The following is a 22,350-nucleotide window of genomic DNA, read 5'->3' as shown; positions in this document are numbered from 1 at the left end:
TTTTGCGCTACGACGCATGGTTTAGGATATACAGCCCTATAATTTTTTTTCTTGCTTTTTTCTTTTTCTTCTTGTGTTTTTTTAAATGTTATCAAGGAGTTTGCTTAAGGGTAACGAAAATTTGATTATTTTTGCGCTACGACGTACGGTTTAGGAGATACAGCATTATAAAGATTTTTCTTTTTTTTATTGTTTATTTTTTAATGTTATTTGGGGTTTCTTACAGAGGAACGAACATTTTATTATTTATGCGCTACGACGCACGGTTTAGGAGATACAGCCCTATAAATATTTTTCTTGTTTTGTTTCTTTTTTTAGTGTCTTTTAAATATTACTTAGGGGTTTCTTAAAGGGGAACGAAAATTGGATTATTTTTTTCGCTACGACGTACGGTTTAGAAGATACAGCATTATAAAGTTTTTTTGTTTTTTTTTTTTTTTATATATATATATTAATTAGGGGTTACCTACAGAGGAACGAACATTTTATTATTTTTGCGCTACGACGCACGGGTTAGGAGATACAACCCTATAAACATTTTCTTTCTTTATTTTTTTTATTTTTCGTGTTTTTTAAATATTACTTGGGGGTTTTGAAAGGGGAACGAAAATTTGATTATTTTTGCGCTACGACGCACGGTTTAGGAGATATAACCCTATAAAGATTTAAAAAAAAGCAATCGTACCATAAACCAAATACTGCCTAGTTTTTTTTAAAGCGGTGCGATAGTGTGTTACCACATTAATGGCTGAATGCCACGATGGTGTGTCACAAATATCAGTTAAACGGAAATTAAAAAAAATTACTTCCCGGCCTAGGCCTTCAATTTTGTATGAAATTCCTTTACAGTTCTCTGGAGTTGCTCCGCCCTAAACGTGATACTTCGAAGCCTGAACGCCCGGAGCGACGACATTTCATTGCATGTTTGAGAAAAGATTTTTTAATTAACTTAACGCTTGTTTGGCACTGGCCGTTACTTTAAAAAGCTCATATCTCGTAATGTCATGTTGTCTCGCAATGTTTGCAGTAGGTACATTGCAGCTCGATAAAAAAATTCAAAAAACAATTAAGGGGTCATAATTAAGTGTAACTAAAAACTAAAAACTTCTAAATTAACGATTACATGGATACATTCCATATATGATTAACACACATACACACGTACACTGTACACCTATTACTTCGTAAAGACGGGTCTGAACTCAACGGAATATTACACACACATTATTTTTGGGACATGTGATTTCGCATTCATTTCGCCCAGGGGGCCGATTTTTGAATTTCGATCGCTCGATTTCGTCACTCGAAAATTGGTGGAAAACGGCGAAATGCTGATTTTTCAAATACGAGCGATCGAAATTTGGAATCTAGTGGTATTGACCACTCGATTTCAATTTTATTAGTAGAATTTAAACGCCTAGCAGTGGAGATATCATTTAACGAAATACTTACACGAAATCGAGTGGTCGAATTTCAAAAACCGGCCCCCTGAATGAGGAGCTTTTCAAACCAACCCTAGAAATTTAACGAAATAAAATCGACTGCAAATAAAAAATCAACCCACATAACGCACTTGCAATAAAATATTTACTACTTATACAAAAGAGTTGTCCGCCACTTCGTCTTGACTTGAGGTCTTGGCGTGTAAACACGCTACGGCCCTTAGAACGCGCCTTTCCGTGAACCTGTACGTCGTCCTTGGTGGTCAAGTGGTTAATACGAGAGTTATACCTAAGTGCGAGGAAAATTAAACATGTTACAAAATAATAAATATCGTAAATTAAGTATTTTATTTCAGAAAACGATACAATATAGCATAATAGTATAACAACAATACCATACGGATATTTTAATTAAACTATAGTCTCCGTTAAATTAAAAAATAAAACAAATGACATTAAAATAACCTTTTCCCAATGAATTAATCATCTCTCAAAAAAATAGGAGGCAAAGCTCTAACAGTGGAATTAAATTGAATAATATGGGTAATATATTATTAAATCAGACATAAAAACAAGTTAAGGGGCACAAACAGACCGCCGAGCGTAAATGTGCAGACCAGGCAAGCATTACCACCGAGCTGTGCGCTGTGTGCTGTACACACGAGTAGCCGGCAGCATGCCCGTCGACAGTCTGTGTGGCTCGCGGGCTCAGGTGTTCGCCCGTAACGATGTAAACAATTATGCAATCGGTAATTACACTACATTACATATTATTAAGTAATAACACAATCACTTACACCAAATGATTAAAACGTTTAACAAGCCGAGTACCTACTGCCTGACAAGCAGTAGCTGGTGATAGTTGCTTTCACCAACCAGCTTCAACTTGTTGTATACAGTTCCTTCAAACAGGAAGTTGTGGTAACAAGTTTTTATTTAACCTAGTTAAACGAAAGATTCTAGTTTGTCTTTTTAGTAAAAGTGCTTAACTTATTCATTCTATTTTTTGCAATTTCCACATCTAATTTGAATTAGGTATACAAAAGCTTAAAAACAACGACATTTTAAAGTTTTAATCTGTCAGAGTAAAAAAAAACAATATCTAATTTACGCCAGATAACTAAAAATAAAAATGCATTATGAAAACAAGAGAGAATACTTCCTAAATATACCGACACAAATCTACAATCAAGGGCGTTGACATGACATTTTAGAATACTAGGATTAGGTAATAATCAGGTGGCGTTACAACACAAATAATTTCATGAACATAGGCGACACCAAATGACCCAATCGACCGTGGTACCTGGTAAGCAATTCATCAGTTACCAAACCTACAGATTATCCTGTCAGATTCTAGTATTAAAGTCTGACCCAAAATCCGCGACTGGCCAAACTATAACCATTAATTGCTTTGACCAAAAATAAATAACATTAAATATTAAAAGTCCGGACACCGACCGGTTGCTTTCATGTCTAAATAGCTTATCTAAGCAAGTAAAGATCCTCACCGGCTGCTCCCTCCCGCGGCGTGCACTCGTCATCAAACAGGCCTCCGTCCACCGATTTGCCAAGGCAATTCACTGGTATTCTGCGACGTATGCAATCGTTCAGTCAAATATGAGGTGCGATATGAGTACGCCGCAGCTTAATACTGTGTTACCTAAAATTCGTTGTAATTTTAAAAGTAAAGACTAGAGCAATTGGGAAAATACTGCGTGACTCCGCTTTGACAAAGTAAAGGGATGCTAGTTATTTGCTTCATGGTATGTTTATCCAAAAGCTTTACAGATAGCAATAATTTTTGGAAAAAATCGTACTTTATGAATAATAATCAACGATTAGGGTAAAACCCATTAATCAACATGTAAAATAGCAGTAAGTAATTCGTATGATGTTTTGCAACATGGTCATCGCTATTTCCTAGAGACATGGTTCATAATAACAGTTGGAGGGTTGCAGATGTAAGGTTTTACCCTGTTATAGTAGGTTGAGTAAGGTCATTTAGCATGCACTTTAGTCTCAGGCGATGCCGCTTGGCAAGATTGTTCCTTAGGTCAAACAAAGTTGATCTGGCCCGGTAGCCGGGAGATCGTACCATGCAGACCCCCCAAAAAGGGGGGGTGAGAGGGTCGGCTCCCCAGGTCCAATCTATGCTATATTCCTTCCTAGTCTTATCAACTAGGGCAAGTTATATATCATTTTCGTATAATTTAGGGACGGCGAATTCATTTTCGAAATAATTATTATACCTTTCCATACAAAAAAAAATATTTTGTACAAAAAATGAAAATGTTATGTAATTTTTTGTGACAATTTTGGATGTTACAATCAGAGTGTGGCAACTAAATAAAAAATTGGACAATGTAGCCCATGTATTCTTTATTCAGAAAAATATCACTTTATAGTAGGCATTTATAAATTATTCGTAATAAAAAAATAATTTATAGTGCGTGGCGGTAACGATTTCCATACAAATGGAACTATGCCCAAAGTCAAAGATTGAAAATGTTTACTAAAACACTGAATTTGGCATTTTAAGTTTAAATATAATGTTTTAATTATTTTTCTATGCGTTTTTGCCCTTTTTTGGTACAAATTTGTTGTTTTTATTTTTCTTCCATACAAACTTTCTCCCCCCCATTTCCCCCCTTTGGGTTGATTTTATAATATTTTATTTTATCTTAAACTTAAACCTGCCGCATTTAATTGCTAAGACTAGGAAGGAATATAGTATAGATTGGACCTGGGGAGCCGACCCTTTCACCCCCCTTTTTGGGGGGTCTGCATGGTACGATCTCCCGGCTACCGGGCCAAATCAACTTTGTTTGACCTAAGGAACAATCGTGCCAAGCGGCATCGCCTGCGACTAAAGTGCATGCTGTTCCATACATTTGTGTTCCTTACTAAACCTACTAGTTAGAATAATTACTTACAATGCTTTCGCTAAAAATTACGAGCCGCAAACATCAAGAACTTAAATATCAGTCATCTAGCCGCATTTCTGTGATAAGCCCAGTTAAAAGTAAGGTTGTTTATGGGTGGATCAACTATTTCTTGTCGTTTTTCTGTCGCGTCGGCCAAGAGACAAACATAGCAGTTTTCTAGATGAAATGTTGTTCCGCATTCGACTAACATACTGGCTTATTATGGAAAGGAAATATATCTACAACAAAAATGCATAACGAATTTATATGCTATAAGACCATGGAATGACCCCGGAGAACGTAATCATGGCAACGAGTGACAAAAATAGGTTGGTCCACCCTAATACAACGTGCACACTACTTACACTAGACAATACAAAAAAAATAGTTTTACCTTCCTTTTAGAAATTACCTTTTTTTTTAATCTTGCGCCTAGTCAAACGACCGACATACCGTCGCCATCAGATATATCATGACAAATGGTGAACAAGTTGCTCATTCATATCTGAAATGACTCTATTGTCAACGCGTTAGGTCTATTTTGGTATATAAACCAAACCAAAAATACGTCATATGAGACTGAGGCTTAAGTAACTTGTTTACTTAGTTACTTAAGCCTCCTCAATACAGTCAGGCAAGCTCTCGGATTTTTATTGTTAAAGAAACACGTTTGGTGCACAAAAGATAGGTAGGCGGCTGGGACGCCTTCACTTATACACCGTGATGTTATTGTTTCCGCTAACTTCATCTTATTATTAAACAAATAGAATTGGCAACCTCTCAATCGCCTTTGACAGTCAGTTAGAGGTAGAGAATATCAACAAAACGAGAAATAATGATATCGTATTCCTTACCTAAGGAGGTACACTGCTCTTGATATATCAACAATAAGTTTAGACTGGTTGTCAAATGCCATACATAATTAAAGGAAGGAACAAACACTGAGAGTACAATTAGCCATTTTACTGGTTTTTACTGTTATCGCTGTATGTTGCTGTATGTTTAAATATACAGATGACTTTTCAAACATCATGTATAATATTTATCTAAATTACAAAAGATTCCTTACTTTGTAAATAATGTTTTATAATTTAGGGTAACATGGTGCCCTTGAATAACAAAAATACCGTTACAGTAGGTATTCATCATTGATCTTATAAGGAAGTAATTAAATTTAGGTATCAGACAATCATTTTAAATATCATTTTTCAAGTTAGCGATATTAACAATCAGATTGTATTCATTATCAGCTTTGCATTGGGTTCAATTGGTGGTAACCATAAGTGACTGTATGGTTAGCGAATAGGAAAAAATACTGGATGGGCAAAAATTTCGTGAAGTAAATGTATGAATAAGTAACCACGATTGTTTCATAAACTCGCTTTAGTAATGGTAAACTGTTTAGTAAAAAAACTAGTTTATTAGTATTATAATTAATTAATATTTTAACCGTTGATATTTCTTTAGTGACATATTTATTCTAATAAAACTCTGGAGTATGCCCATTCAGTATTTTATGATATACATACGTTCACACATCTCTTTATCGCACGCACGGCGTAGTAATTTTCGAGGTAAGTCATCGACGAATTAAGAAACATATTCCACTGGCCTTATTCATAAAACGCTGATATAGATATAAATTATGACATAACCATATGATGAGGCTCCCTATGTCGCCACGCCTATAAATTAGCCTTAACCTTTTGGACGCCAATGACCGATATATCCGCACCGCAGGTCCAACGCCAAAGACCGATTAATCGGTCACAGACCAAGCAACATAGACCTACGTGTATATGCATAAAGTACAATTTCAGTTTTGACATTTCGGTAGCGTGGCGTCCGAGTGACAGCTTTTGTGTTTGACACGGCGTCGAAAAGGTTAAGAGCTTCAGTAAACTCAAAATCACATTTTCTCAATAAACTTCTAGCTAAAACGTTACAAACATGTTATAAGCAAAGTACCTTAAAACCTTTTTATGAATAAGACCGTGTTTTTAATATTGTATATACCAAGCGCTCCCTCGGCAAACCTCTTGGAAAATATTTGGTGTCTGCTCGTTAACGAATAATTAATTTTATAACTGTCCTACTTTATACAGTATACCATGAATGCTATAAAACCTCTACATATTTATTAACTATTCGAATATGAAAGCGGAATTACTCAAGAGTGTACATTATATTAACTCTAAGTTTTAATAATGCTTCAATGTAATACGAATCCTAAATGTACAGCGACGTTGTCACACTCATCCACGATATTTTCTAAATATTAAAGTCTTTACAGATATCTCTCTATATCAAACAATTGTGACACAAATACACATAAAGAGAAGCTATCAATTAAATCTTTTTACAAACACTTACTATTTATACGGTTGATTTACAAAAATGATTACTTTACAATACATGTTTTGGTAGCAAATGCTTAATTAGATCCAAAAAGAAAACCAATAATAAATGAACAATGTCGTGGAATTTTATAAATCTAGAGTCGGGAAATCCGGGCTCTTATGCTTGAGGCGAACGAAATCGTAGCTGAAAACAGGTGCATCGTACCGATTGTTCCATGGAAGGGGATTGTCTAGCATAGTCACACAGCTCTCGGCAGGAGCTTATCTCGACTGAAGCATGGCCAGAGGGGCGTTAAACGAAGGTGAAGCTGCCTTGTGCGAGGAAGAGGCGTTGGGAGTGGTGTAACAGCGGTGAGTGTGAGGCGTCCGGTCACCGCGGCGGCAACGATACCGTTCACATGAGGAACTTGCCGATGATGATGCCCAGCAGGGCCATGGCGACGGCGGTGGCAAGCCACGGCATCATGGCCGCCTGCGCTTGCTTCTCGGGCCCGTACGAGTGGCGCCGCGCCGCGCCGCGACCGTCGCCTCCCGCTTGGCGCAGACGCAGCAGCTCTTCCTGAGACAAACGAACACAACATGCAACATATTATTACTCTTATTTTTCGCTTATTGCTGACAAGGTACCTACATGAACAATAATAACACTTGATTTTAATTTTTTCTTTTGCTTGGTGTTATTAAGATAAAAAAAATTAGTACATAGGTTAATAAGCTGTATTGAGACAATTATAGGGTAACGTAAACTGAGGTTTACGATTACTTTGATCCTTGGTAGTAAATCGATAAAATAAAGGAACTTGAATTGTACATATTCAATTATTCATAACTTATTTAAGCCCGATAACGTTTTGTGATTAGATAAATTCCAGTACAGTTAGAAACCAATGGCTCTACTATGCGCGGCGATAGGCGGCGGCATATCCCGCGGGGGCGAGGGGCGTATTGCGTGACATTTACGTTCCTCGGACTTCGTATTAGACTTACTACTACTACTACTTAATGGCGCAGCGACCCAAAATGAGTCTTGGCCTCCGACACGAGTACACGCCAATTGTCTCGATCCTGTGCCATCTCCTGCCAGTTATCGGCATGGAGATCGCGCAAGTCCGCTTCAACCGCATCGCCCCAGCGATACCTGGGACGTCCGATCGGCCTCCGCCCTACCGGTCGTCCCAGGTATGCCCTTTTAGCGCCGCGATCCTCCTCCATTCTCAAAACGTGGCCGAGCCAGCGAAGACGGTGAGCCTTTGTCTCGCCTATAATATTGGGTGCCGCTACGAGATCTTCAACTTCGACGTTTTTGCGCAGTCTAAAAGTGCCATCTTCTCTCCTCACAGGGCCCAGGATCTTTCTCAGGATTCTCCTTTCTACCACCAGGAGCTTGTTTTCTTCTTTAAGCGTTAGTGTCCAAGTCTCGCATCCGTACATGAGTATCGGCCGTATGACCGTCTTATATATGCGTATTAGACTTACTTATAACTTTTTATATTTGCGATGATAAGTGTTGGTTCTAAGGTACTTTAATTGTTTATGAGTCAACAGAAAAAAAAAGTCTCTTCTGTATCCCCGCAACTTAAAGATACCTACTGGGTAGAATGATACCGTCAAACGGGGTGAAAAGGGATAAAAACCGGGAACGGTATACATAATGTATATATATGTATATAGGTATCTGCTATAAGGTGCAGCCGTGCAGCGGGACAATTTGGACTGCGGGGTAATTTCAACTGATCGAAATATCTTCCATGTTTTTCATTATTAACTAGAGTGCTATATATGTCCGATAGCGAAAAAGATGTGGTGTGTGTGACTCTAGTTAATAATGTAAAACATGGAAGATATTTCGATTAGTTGAAATTATCCCGCAGTCGAAATTGCCCCGCAGCACCTTAGTCGTTTTGTTTAGAATTTAGGTAGTTATATAAATGTAATCATGTGTTTTTACGTTTCCTCTATACTTGAAACATTTATCTGTTAGCCAACCAAATAGAAAGCTGCCTGGATCTATCCCTCATCGTTCTGGCCTTAAAATATTTCATTGAATCGTGTAATGTTTTCATCTACCCTCAAATGGCTAAACATTCCGTCTCGTTTTAGTTTCTTTACTAGGGCGAAGTAGGTAATAGCAAATATTACAAAACTGAATTACTATTGATTAATGAAATCATCCCGATATATTTCTATTGCTAAAAATAGCATGATTATAGCAGCTTCATTGTTAGGTTAAGTAACTTAACTGTAGTAAAACTTCTGTAAGTTATGACACATCGAGTTAATTAATTGACATGAAGAATATTTTTGCCCAATTACTTATATTCCTTATTGTGGTTTATTTGCATTTTGTTAAATACCTAAAGAAATACACTATAGTTATTACATATCCTCGTTTTGTACAAGTGTTTATTACTTACAATTTTCGTAGTTTTTAGGAATTTATTGAATAAATGTGATTACCAGTTTTTATCCCTGTTCATCCCGCCATCCCTACTCACCCCGGTTGACGGTACCTACTTAATTTCTCGTTGTCACTTTGCCCAACAACTATCATAATTTTGGGCATATTATGAACAAATGAAATAAAATACAATATACAAAGGAAAAAAATATCAAGGCTTGGCCTTTTATGTCTACGCAATATTTATAATAATTAAAAAACGAAACAATTTAACTATGGGGCATAACTGTGCTTAATACGCATCAAATTGTGTAAAAATATTTTATACAGTGTTAATCGGCCGAGCCGAGCGACAACCGACTTTTTCGGTTTTATTGCGTAGACATATAGTCGATTGTACAACAAGGGCATAAAGTGACCCATTTTTACCCGAGGCAATTTTTTGGTCTGAGCGAAGCGAAGACCAAAATAGTAGACGAGGGTAAAAATGGACATTTATGCCCTTGTTGTACACTCTGCTTTTCACTTCGATTGCGAGGAAAATAAAACACATTTTTTCACGGCAATTTACACCACGAAATTGTCGTAAAGCGAAAGAACATAATACATAACCAATTCCCGCCAACTAACTTTTTATTTTTTTTTTAATTTTCATCGTGATCAGAGTTTCAGACGCTTGGTTTTCTGCCAAGTCAAACATTTCGGAGCATTTTTGAACGATAATCGACTCCTATTTTATGTGATTTACTAAATTGAATGACAGAAAATACGGATTTCTAATAAATTGTAGCAAAAATAAAATAATATCACAAGTTTTGTCATCTACACAATTTTATTGCTCAGTAAAATTGTGCAATATGTTTTAAAGTCCATTTCAATAGAACTTGCGAACTATGTAAACAAACCGCCATATTGAAATTGTCTCTGAATGATGAATTTACTAGTGATGGGCAAGAGTCTCACTTAGTCCTTTACTTAAGGCCGTAACACACTATCGCACTGCATCACGACCTTGGTGCGTCGCACCCATAAGTCGTTTTTTTTTTGCATTAGAAAGAACTTGAAAGAAGGTAAGCCATCTTGACATGTCTTTTAATTACGCTTATTAAAAATCAGTAACTATTACTTATGAAAGCAGAAGAATATAAATGATCGTATTGGATTCATTATTGTTACATATTTGCCGTAACTTATTTTTAAAATGTGTTTTTCAATCAAAAACAAAGACATATAAAGATTGTTTACCTTATTTTTAATGCTAAAAAAAAACGAATTATACAGGGTGGAAAGATAAGTCGGGCCAAAACTGCATTCAAAGTATGACTTTACTGTGAGTCGGGTAGTGTGTAGCGGCTTTACGAGTATATCACCAACTTTAGTCACAACAATACCCATCATAGCCAATTGTGGAATGTAAAAGAAACAAAAACGTCATTACATCAGGGCCTAATAACCTAACTTATGAAACCATTTTAAACTTTTATTGAAATATCCAAGATACAGTTATATATTGTTGTATTTTACGGTAACGACCGCTTTAATAGTGTATAGTGTATGTGTTTCAATGGTGTTTGATGAGATGATGTGAAAATTCAAGGAGAAACAGTGACAAAACAAAGTTACGTCCTTTGTTTACATAGTTCGCAAGTTCTATTGAAATGGACTTTAACTGTTTGGCTGTTGAGACCGATTACCTTAGTCTTAGAAGAAAATTTTACTTTTATGCTCTAGAGCATAAAATGCGATTTTATGTCGTCTACGCACGACATAAAGGTGCACTTTTTGAGCATGAGAAGTGAAAAAGCTTTTTCCTACCGGCTTTGGCAATTTCGCGTCGATAGGTGTGGGGAGACCCTAAATCACGTTAAGGGGCCCACAGATTACCAGTTCGCCGGACGATATCAGCCTGTCAGTTATTCGGAGCTGGCACCTTCGGGCGAAATGGTAATCTGTGGGCCCCTTTACAGACGCAACGTTGTACGCATATAACAGTTTCCCTATGTTGTTTTAACGTAGGAAAAATTACAATTCGCTAGCCGCGGCGTTTAACTCTTTAGTGGGTAACGGCAAGATATTTGCCGTCATACCACTCGGATATTTTTTTTTCTCAATGAACATGTTGTTATTTAATATAAATTTTGGTTCGCATAAGAGAATATACTCGTACCAATCTACCAAAAACAAGGAGAGCTGATAAACGTTATTCCATCCCTTGTTAAATGATAATTCTTAGGCCTGAACTTAGATTTTTAACTATTGCCTACATTTGAACAAAAATGTTTGTAAATAAAATTTTCTTTGCTGGATTTATCCGATAGTCACAATTCTCTAGTTTCCAGACAAGTTTGGCGATATAAAGTTTAAAGAAAAAAAATCTGTTATTTGATAATTCAAAAAAATGAAGACGGCAATATATTTGCCACTATCCGTTAAGTGTCTGGTATTTATTAAAGGAAAGGGTAGGTTAGGCTACTATTGTTATTGATTTATATATGGAGCAATAGCTTAATTCAATACTTCAAATTATTACATGCTAGCAACCTATCCACAGTTTTGCTGGGATTACAATACCTACTTGGAAATAATATATGTACAATACAAAATAGAATAAACAAATCTTTGGGAGCAATCAGAATAAGGTCGGGTAAGGTAGATTTTCACGTTTTCAATTAAGGTCGGGCTAGGGTTGCAAATAGAAAAAAAACCAAATGGTTTTTTTTTAATTTATGAAAAAAAACATGAAAAAAAACCTGGCACCATGGTTTTTTTTCTAAATTAGGTTTTTTTTTCTGATGAACAAAAATATGCCACAATAACGGTTTTTCGTGATTTATTTATATAACTAACTTAAAACTAAGTAATTTTTGGGGAATCCCTGAATTCCCCGATGCGGCGACTAGAGGCGTTGGTGTTGCCAACAGTAAATTGCGATAACTACCACTACAGATTTCATTTATGTTGTTATTAATCAAAGTTGTTAAATTAAATTGGTTTAATGGTTAACATAAAGTCTAAAACAAGTAAAACAACCGTATAAAAGTATTAACTGCCTTGCAAATTTTGAGTTTTCATACTTTTGAAAAAAAAAAACGTACTCCAGAAAAAAACGGTCTTTTTTCAGGGTTTTTTTTCATGGTTTTTTTCAAGTTAGAAAAAAAACCGTTTTTTTACAACCCTAGGTCGGGCAGCTACGGAACCCTGACTAAGCATGGCCCGACATGCTCTTGGCCGGTTATTTATTTGAAAGAATTCAGTTTTAAGTTAAATAAAGGTTTTAATTATTCTATTGGTTTTTAATTTATTAGTTTTATATACTTCATGCCACCCGTAGTTCCCCCGGCAAACTGACATGACGGTCTTGTCACTTACTGCCCTTGGCTGATAGCGGCAAACATATTGCCGTCTTATAATTCGGAAACCCCGAAATAATATATATATTTATCTTTCTCGAAAATCATAAAAAAAAAACATGCTTTGCGTATCGTTAAAGTTCTCGATTCATTGCTATATAAAAATAATGGTCAAAGGGTTAACGTACGCGTTTGCCGCAAAAAACAACAATGTGTTTTTGGGACTCGGACGCAGCAAACGCATTCCGTTGAACGCAAGCGTCTAACGCTGCGATTTCCGCACAAAACAACCGAGCGCTCTAGTAAAAGCTGCTGCAGACATCTCGACATCGACATCTGAATGTAAACTTTATAGTGACGTACAGAGCGCAGATTAGTCTGATAGTCGGGCAAATCCGTAGTCGGTACATCACTAATCTTGACTTATATCGGGGTTGACCGCCCACAGCATTTTTTTTATTATTTTTTAAACCTCCAGTAATTTAGTAGCAGTAGTTTCAATAGCGGCACAGCAACAAACAACAGGACTGGATATAAATAGCTCATTTAGAAAAGAAGATCACTAGACAAAGGGGATTTCGCAGTCGCATACATATATATAGCAGGAGGATAATACATTCGACTCGCACAGGTATGATGATGTACAACATACAGTTATTAGTGTTAGTTACAGTGCGCTTGCTGTCAATATTATACTCTAGAGGACCCTTACGTTATGGGACATTAACGTATATTAACCCGTCGAACGTCCACCATACAAGAAATTGATGCAAAGCAATTTGACCCATATTCATCTGTAGTAACACACGGCTGATACTAAGTCGCTACAACCCAAATTGAGTTAACATCACACGTGTCTTGCTAGGGCACTCCACGGGTTAAGCTGTCGACTCGATTCGAAGTAAAATGAACCATACGCAGTATGATAGACGCAGAAATCCACACTTTCTATTGTTGTTTTAATATTGAAGCATAAGGTGCATTAGGGTAACTTCGCAAACAAGGTAATTTTGATAATCACTATATTATCTACTAAACAAGAATCACTTACGCTAATGCAATATATGCAACGCTTATCAAGGCATCTTGCTTACTGTTGCTATATCAGAAATTGCTTCTAGTTTAGTGTTTAGACTGTTTAACTGATATTTGTTATTTTAAAAATTACCCCGTTATCAAAGTTATCCCAATACACCTGTAGATAAGTTAAAAACCTTTTAACCGCCGTAGGCTGATAGGTATATAAGACATACAAAATCGGGCTCATTTCGCCGCGGTCTGATAAATAAGTTAAATCTTCGTCTAACTTCGTACCGCCGGCGACACGAGCACGCTCGATGAAAAATTCTATGGCGGTTAAAAGGTTAAATAATAGAATACGTCGAATGCATGTCGAACAGCAGGGACTGACAAGAGGTCAGTTAAGCATATTTAATAACAATTTTTTTCTCGAGATCATCGGCGTGGAATTAGTAATTTGGGTAGCTTATTTTTTATCCAATCTGCTTTTTGTCGATTCTCTATACAAACTTCCTTACTTGAGGGATAGCTATAAAGCCTAGATATGCATATGCTTACATCAATTATCAGGCAATACATCAGTTATCTCACTTCTACGCCGCTTTTCACTCTCTTAAGGGAGGATTTTTGTCATAAAACTGTCCTATATCCTTCCTGGGACTCAAACTATCTCTGTACCGAATTTCAACTAAATCGGTTCAGCGTTTTAAGCGTGAAGATATAACAGACAGACAGACAACACACTTTCTCATTTATAATATTAAGTATGGATTCCACGTTGATTTTTAACAGATAGTTAAGTCTCAGCAAACGTAATGCAGCAGTAACCCTTTCTTACTTGTGTTAATTTTGTAAAGTACATATGGTGCTACTTTACCGCACTAGTGCGATAATTAGCACATTACGTAACTATGTCGAAATATTTAGGGCCATATGTACTGTAAAACTATGACCGTTTGGTTTGAATGCACTTTGATGACAATGCATAATATTAAGTTAGACTTAAATCATGTGATTAATAGTTTCTTGAACATAATTAGTATAATTACTCATATTATATTGGTCCAAATTATTGCAAATTACATTACTTTGCTTATTCGTATTGCGCGTGAGATGTTCCGACGGCTAAACTATAATATGTGACCGAAGATTCAACGAATAGGAAATTAAAGTAGGGTCTGCCCAGTTGATATACAAATACTAATAGAAATATACTGATAGGGTAATTCGCCAGTAACTGGCCACTGTTAGTAATTGGCCACCCTAAACTAATAATGAATTATATTCACCTATAAACAGAATTCATTTTAGTATAAGGTTTCAATAACTGGCCAGCCTTCAATAACTAGCCACCTTATACTAAAATAAATTCTGTTTATAGGTGAATAGATTTCATTTTTAGTTTAGGGTGGCCAATTACTAACAGTGGCCAGATAGTTACTGGTGAATTACCCTATATTAGAGCTTGAGGTTTGTTAATTATATTTTCGCAATGCAGCATTTGTCTTTGATTAAAACAATAGCCAAGCATTTGAGTTAGGTCAAATGTCAGGAATTAAATAAATATAAAAATAATAAATCGAGAAAAAAAAAACGCGCACGCTAAACTCACTTTTAACTGTAGATTTTCATGTCTAAGCTTGCTCTCCTCCTCCCTCAAAAGAATCACCTCTGACGTAGCTTTTTGCAAGTCGCTTTCAGCATTCTCCGATTTGGGGAAAGACAAAGTCTGGAATTGTATAAAAATAAAATAAAATAAATGTTCCAAAATTCATCAGATTCATCACAGAAAAACCGAGTGTGACTAACTTTACAATGCAAATAATAATAAAAACATGCTGTTTAAACGTGGTATAAAATCTGATGTTGCTTTATGTGAATCCTTTTGTTCGCCGATTAAGGATTACTTTTTCAGCAACATGTTAAAGAACCTGTTTCAATAGACGGCACTTGCCAATTTATGAGCAATTTGATTAATAGTGCATATTGCAAACTTGAATCTCAGGTGAGGCAAAAGTGCCTATGTGCAGAAACTTGTATCTACGAAGTTTCAATGTTGCATGTGATGTGCTGATGTGATTGTGGACAACTTGTGGCAACGTCAAGGCATTGGAAACGAGTAATTTATAAATAAGCAATGACTTTTGTAAGCGTGACAATGTTAAATAATGAATATGAGTAAATTGACTGGTTTAGTTGTTTAAGTAAATGTTATGTACTGGTGTGATTTCACTATGTACTTATTCTTAGCTTCCGTTCTTCGAGAATACTCGTATAGACTATAGAGAACTTTAATTATTATTTTTGTCAAAACGAGAGGACCTATTTCTCCTTTTCGGCTACGCAAATAGTATTACAGCTATAAAAAATATATCTTCAACGCAATTGCAAGTAATTATTTATCCTCCTGATTATCTCGTGCAAAAACATAGAATGGGCTCTTATTACCAGACATATACATGTTTAGACATAACTAGCATCAAATAGTTCAACTCGGGTGTTAGATCAGGGTAAAATCGTCTAATAAGGCATGTATATTCATGTGATTATTCTGATTACTGACCAATTTGTCAAATAAAGAACAATTAATTACCTAATTGAAATAACTACTTCAGTAGTCACACCCTTTCACTATAACGTAATGCTAGCGAGATTTCCTACAACTCTTATAAAGGTGCGTAAAATTCAGCACATTGCATAACCTCGTGCGATGGATATCAATGGTCCACATCACAGAGACTTCAATTCAACTGCCATTTGTGGGTGTAAAAAATAGAACAGCTTGTATGCAATCGCGGTGTATGGAAACGGTAATAAAAATTTCTTAATGATAAGAAATAAATAGAAAATAAGGGTACCGTAGAAACCGCGTTTTCACTTAAAGGTCCAGATGTGCGGGCACCGTCCTTGATCTTAGGCTCGTTTTGAACTAGGCCTTCTACGGCGTCCTGTAATACAATTTTAACAATGCCAAGCTTGGGACTACTCGCACCGATTCTCGAATGTCTTCTCTCTCCGATACCACACACACAGATATGTACTTAATGAAATGATTAACGATTATGAGCAATAATGGCATAATATGAATTAATAATAATGATTTCACACAATCGTCATCAACAATGAGTGCTTTTCCGTTTGTTTAACGTTACAAATGAAGTGATGGTAGAAAGGGCAAATAAAACATTAAAAAAGCTCACAAACAATGTCAAACACATCAACTTTTAAATTATGATATATGAGTTTCTTTCATGCAAGGAATTGTTAAGCGACGTGAAAAACCTTCTATAAGGTGAAGGCCAAACATTGTAAAGTATAGGTCAAGAATACATGAGCACTACCTTTGATGGAGCCTTCGCGTCATCTGCAACCGCAACTCGTTTCTTAGATACTTCGTTCTGCGCCGGGACGTCGCCGGCGTCCTGTGGGAGATTTTATGTCAGGTACTTCTAATACATTTGCACAAATAATAACATACATGTATGTACATAAATAAATATTATGGAACAATCGTACACAAATCGACTTTAAGTATTTACATTACACAGTGCTTGGGCGTCGTACAAGTAGTAATTAAAGTACAAGAACATAATAAATACCTATGTATTATTGCTTTATGTTGTCAATGTGTTCCAATTTGTGCCGCTTTGGCATTAGCTGTAAGCTGTAAGGTGCAATTTGTAATCTAAAATAATAAATAAAGAAATACATATGGATCTTCAGATGACTTACGTTGAGATTAGTTCCGCGAGGCGTTTCAAATACACATTTTAGCTTGTAGTCCATAAGCTGATCGGGACTCGTTTCCTTCCACTGTAAAACAAAATTATATTTGTAGAATATGCAAGTAATCCTATAAGTTTTCATTCAAAAAGAGACCTGGAGCGATTATACTTACCACTTGATCTATATTTGTCTTGCCCTCGGGGGCAATAACACTCTGAACCATGAACTTGTGTTTGTGTTTGTCATTCGGGTCAACAAACACCGGCTGAGGAGTGACTGAAAAATAAAAGTACTATGTTAGCTATTGGAATTAGATATCTCAGTGTAGTGTATTATATGTTATGTATTATAGTATACATATAGGTATTACCTAGGTGGCCCACAGGCTTTGACATTTGAGTGCCTTTTTTTTGTTTTAATTTAAGTTATGGATTAGGTAGTAAAAATTAAATTTTGAATACACTTAATAGTAGATTTGGTGGTAAACACAATTTATTACCACATATCATACACTTTACTTTCACAGAGAATACAGATTAAATAGGTACTGCAATAAAATCGGAGTCGTGTAATACATTTATGTATGTACAATGAGCAGCGAGCACTCACTGGCTATGTCCACTTTGGAGTTTGGTTCAAGCACGCCAGAGTTGGGGCGCACGCAGTACTTCTTAGGCGCAGTGGTCTTTATCTTGAACAAGACTGTATCAGTGGTCGGGTTTATCAGCCGCATGTACGTCGTGTAGCCCTGCTCAAAGAGCCCTGAAAAGTCAACTGAAAATTTCAATAATAATGACTATACTTTTGAGGGCAAGAGGCGATTGCAATATGCCCTACTGAACTATTTGCGCCATTCATTCAACCAAAAAGGGTACTTATTGTCGGTTGTCATAAGGCGCTATTTCAATATAGCATCAATTTGATATCAACCTTATCGACCACCGACAATGTGGTACCTTTAGGTTGAAAACGTCGCATTGAGCTATTGCTTTACGCAGTGATTGCTGAGAAGCATACTTCTGACAGTGATCGCAACATCAATTGGCACCTAGTTCACCAACTTGATTATTGACACCTGACACTGACTATCCTGTAAATTTCTGGGCCAGTAGGTAACTAACCATGGTACATAACGTAAATGTTAATTGTTGGGCCAGCAATGTACCGTGAATTGTCAACGTGGTGAAACGGGGCCCTGCTCGTGAGCGCGTATTGTCTCAATGAGATAGATTTATTGAACTTCGATACCTGTACTTAGAATCGGTGTTTCTAATAAAATACTGAGACACAACACCACAACACCAATACATAATCTAGAAATAAGTGTTATAATTATGTACAAAGTTAATTTGTCAATAGTGACAAAAGATTAACAAAATAAATTTATATAGAGTTGAGGTATGTATCAATAACAGTTCTGTGGATATTTTATTATGTCAATGCCTCGTATTTGCTAGATAAAAATCTAGAAATAGTAATAACAAATCAGTTGATAAGAATATCATTTAACTATTCCAGACTTTATGATTGTAAAAAGATGAGAAGCAAGCGAGCCTAAAGCTTATGTTGGCTCAGAATACAGAATATGGTCAACTCTTAGTTTTCGTTTTTTATAAGCATTAATTAGACATAGTTTTCATCCAGGCAAAAATATGTGCTTGACAAAATTAAAAGTTAAGAAAGTTGTTTTTGAAACGTGTCTTATGTATTAAGGTAAAATAAATTATAACACCAATATACTATATTAAATAAACCTACTCGGTTTTATAACTAAAGACAATAAAACTTGGTTAAGTGGGACCAGCCTATCATGCGTCACTTTTGCTCTTACATACTTGTTAGAATGTGACAGACATGATGATAGATGATAAAAAACTGACCATCTTAGCCCTACTGGATGAGTGAGAAACCTCCATAGCTGGAACTCATGCTGAGATCCCGACACTTTAGTGCTGAATGACATTTTAGTTAATGCATATAACAACTGCTACTTGTTTGATTGCTAATTAAAGTAATTATAATTTCAAAAATGAAAATTGGTTTTGTGTAGCCGCATTTATAGACCCAAAACCACATTTAAAGCCTAAAGAAACCATTTTGAGCCCTTAGAAGACATTTCAAGAATTTCAAGATGTTTAGATTACGCCATTAAATAAAAAATACTTTAATTGTACTTTTGTTCATATCACAGTCAGATTTTATGTTTTGAAGTTTCAAATAGCTGTAAAAGACGGATTTTATATGTATAAAGCTCAAATGGAAAAATAAAAGAATGGTGCATACATAAGGAATGTGGTGTTTGTATGGAGGTTGTCCATCTTGAATATTTACTAAGGTTGTCCATCTTTAATATTTACTAGTCTGGTCTAATCTAATTAATTCTGCCCAAACGACTTGAAGTTATATACTCATTGGACACATTTAGAGGAACGCAAAAAAAAGGTTTATGTACTGGATTACAGCACCTAAAGTAATTTCAAAAATAGTACATAATTAAACTTTTTTTGCAGTCCTCTATATTTGTCCATCAGTGTATTATCATCCAGAGGTTTTATTTTAACCTTTCTACAGAACTAAACCTTGAAGAGAGATGCATTTGGACAAGACAGGTTACAGTGAAAACTGGTACTCTTTATTTTTATTTAAATATAAGTATTAAATACAAATAAAAATAATGACTTAAAACATTTTTGTTTCATATGAAAAAGAGCAAATAAGCATACATTTAATTCAAAAACTCTATGACAGGTTAAGATGCCACTTTTTTGAGAATGATTCGTATTTGTTATTTTAGATTACTCTATAACATATATAAAAATAAATAAAATTGGAGCTGGACAGTTGCATACCCTTCCTTATTGTTAGTCAATTTTGATGACAATGTAATAGTCTTATAGCCATATATTAATAAATAAAACTAAAATATGTGCTGTGACTCACCAGAACTGTATTTATCTATACATAAAAGTGAATGGTTCATTGTATGGTTCTGTTATAGAAAATAGTTAATATATTACAAGAGATATCATTACACGGATAGCTAGCTATGCCAAGATAGTAATCTAAGAGTATCATAGCTTCTCAAATGTCTTCAGTTAAGACTTAAATCTTTTAAGTCCTCTAAAATAACCGTTTGAAAAAGTGACAAGCTGACTGACCCATTGAAACCTCAAAAATAATAAAACAATCAAGAGAACAAAAATTATACTTATTGATACTCGGTGGATTCAGACACACTCATGTGTTTGCAACTTCAAGGTTACTGTCTCACACACAATAATAACAACAGCTGCCACAAATGGTCAACAATAATCTTTTTAATAAAATAATACAATTTATAGCATACTACAACAACATATTTTGTCTTCCTAAGATGTGATTATGACTTTATGACATATTATTACAAATTCACAGATCATCATCATTACATAGTCCTTTGTTAAAATAAATCATATGGAGGTTAAGGCTTCAATTTGACTCTAGCAGTGGCAGCTATGTTTGCTAAAGCCTATTTTGACATACCAAAATAAGAATGTATTAATTCATATCGGAAATGGTAATGTCGTAGGACTTTTTCAGCTCTAAGTACTTAAGTTACGCAGCACAGTTTATTGTCAATATTGTCCAGCAGTTCCGCTTAATTTCCATTTATTCATCGCAATTGAAGTAAATGTTCACTAATCAACATTCGTACAGACACTAAGCTATTCATATGGCAGATTATACGTCCGTGCCCGGAGCAGACCATGCCTATCCTACTATATTTCAAGGATTACTACCCCCTTATCTAATATTTGACCACTTAGTTTAGCTGACCTAAAGCAAAATAAAAAGGTATCGGTAAGTTTCATCGAGGAAAACAGAAAAACCGCACCCTGACAATACGCCGATATCTGGAAATAGACACTCCATTTGTCAGCAGTTAGCTCCCGACCTATGTATGATGCCCAAGTTTCAATGCGACAGTTTGATGCTTACGCGTCACAAAACATTAAACACTCACCTTTAAACTTGAGTTCATTTTGTGGCTCTATAGTTAACACTTGGTTCGGCATTTTCTATAATTAGTAATGCGGTAATTCGTTGACAAAATTAACTGATTTTAGAAAATGACGGTTTCGTGATGTCGGCCACAGCGAACGATGAATGACGAATCCGACATGCGCATGCGTAATGTGCGTTAGTGTAGTTTTACCACAATACCTGATTTAATGACCAACTGGCTCTATCACCTATGTGCCTTGAAAGAAAAAAAAACAATAACAATACATATTAAAATTATACAAAAGTAAATATAAAAATATTACTAAATTATTTTTAAACTTACTTTATGTAAGTATAATGACAATGACTAAAATGTTCATATAATATAGTGATATTTTAGCTACATTTGTTAAGAGCTCCACACACTTTGCAACAAATCGCACGTGATTTTTGATACTTGACGACTGCGCCGTGTTTAAAAAATGCGAATCTACAAAAGTGCGGTGTGATTTGCAATACATTGCGGTATTTGATTGATTGAATTCGTTGCTCTTACTTAGCCGGCAAATGTCTAAAATCGGATGCCAATTGTTGCAACGTCTGTAGAAGCCTGTTTGGTGACGTTTGGAGAGGACATTAGGAAAGGTCTTGCTTTATCAACGTACACTTTTTAAAATTGGCAATACTTTACAATTTTTCGTATTTTGTTCAACCATGGTTCAACCCTGCTAAAGTTTAAGTAACCTTTCTGAATTTAGTAAGTGACAAAAGGGACGCCGCAATACGTGAGCAACGATAAGATATATATGTATCCTATCATGTAATATATCATATCATATGCAGACAGGAAAGTGAGACTATGACAAGGACAAACAATAATAGCGCTTTCTCTGCTACTCCTATTGAAAGTTCCATATGACCATCCCGTTCGGTCATTTCCCCCCACCGCTCATGCCTGATCCAGTTCCATTTATACATGATTCATGACACTGACACATTTTGAAATAGACGATAAAATAAATAAAACTGAATGTATAGAAAAGAAACCAATAGAAACGCCCTTGTGTACGCTGTAGTACGCTGGTATAATATGTCTCAGTCCTAAAACTAAAATAGTTTGCGCTGGCAGCACAGCATGACAGC

The 22,350-nt window shown here is 35.7% G+C and overlaps 1 protein-coding gene across 3 annotated transcripts; it reads right to left on the bottom strand.

Annotated features, from left to right (window-relative positions):
* Positions 1-1,771: 1,771 nt before the first annotated feature.
* LOC134804538 (vesicle-associated membrane protein-associated protein B) lies at positions 1,772-21,420 on the bottom strand. 3 transcript variants are annotated; one of them, XM_063777641.1, is made up of 9 exons: positions 21,227-21,420; positions 17,833-17,985; positions 17,396-17,499; positions 17,230-17,310; positions 16,839-16,919; positions 16,356-16,445; positions 15,110-15,226; positions 4,355-7,288; positions 1,772-3,419 (listed from the first exon to the last, which is right to left on the bottom strand). In XM_063777641.1, the coding sequence occupies exons 1-8, from the start codon at positions 21,276-21,278 to the stop codon at positions 7,124-7,126; spliced, it is 843 nt and encodes a 280-aa protein (XP_063633711.1). In that variant the 5' UTR covers positions 21,279-21,420; the 3' UTR covers positions 1,772-3,419; positions 4,355-7,123. The 3 variants fall into 3 exon arrangements, with proteins under 3 accessions (XP_063633711.1, XP_063633710.1, XP_063633712.1); XM_063777640.1 differs by having other exon boundaries at positions 17,833-17,997; positions 21,227-21,404; XM_063777642.1 differs by lacking the exon at positions 16,356-16,445 and having other exon boundaries at positions 17,833-17,997; positions 21,227-21,400.
* Positions 21,421-22,350: the final 930 nt, after the last annotated feature.

The sequence above is a fragment of the Cydia splendana genome, chromosome Z, assembly GCF_910591565.1.
Source record: "Cydia splendana chromosome Z, ilCydSple1.2, whole genome shotgun sequence".
NCBI classification, from domain to species: Eukaryota; Metazoa; Arthropoda; class Insecta; order Lepidoptera; family Tortricidae; genus Cydia; species Cydia splendana.
This window is presented reverse-complemented; position numbering and strand designations above follow the sequence as displayed.

Coding starts and splice junctions, on each gene's coding strand:
- LOC134804538 (XM_063777640.1), bottom strand. CDS start 21,278: ATGCCGAACCAAGTGTTAACTATAGAGCCACAAAATGAACTCAAGTTT. Junction 17,311..17,395: donor AGACAAATATAGATCAAGTG/GTAAGTATAATC, acceptor TTTGTTTTACAG/TGGAAGGAAACGAGTCCCGA. Junction 15,227..16,355: donor GTGAAAACGCGGTTTCTACG/GTACCCTTATTT, acceptor ATACAATTCCAG/ACTTTGTCTTTCCCCAAATC.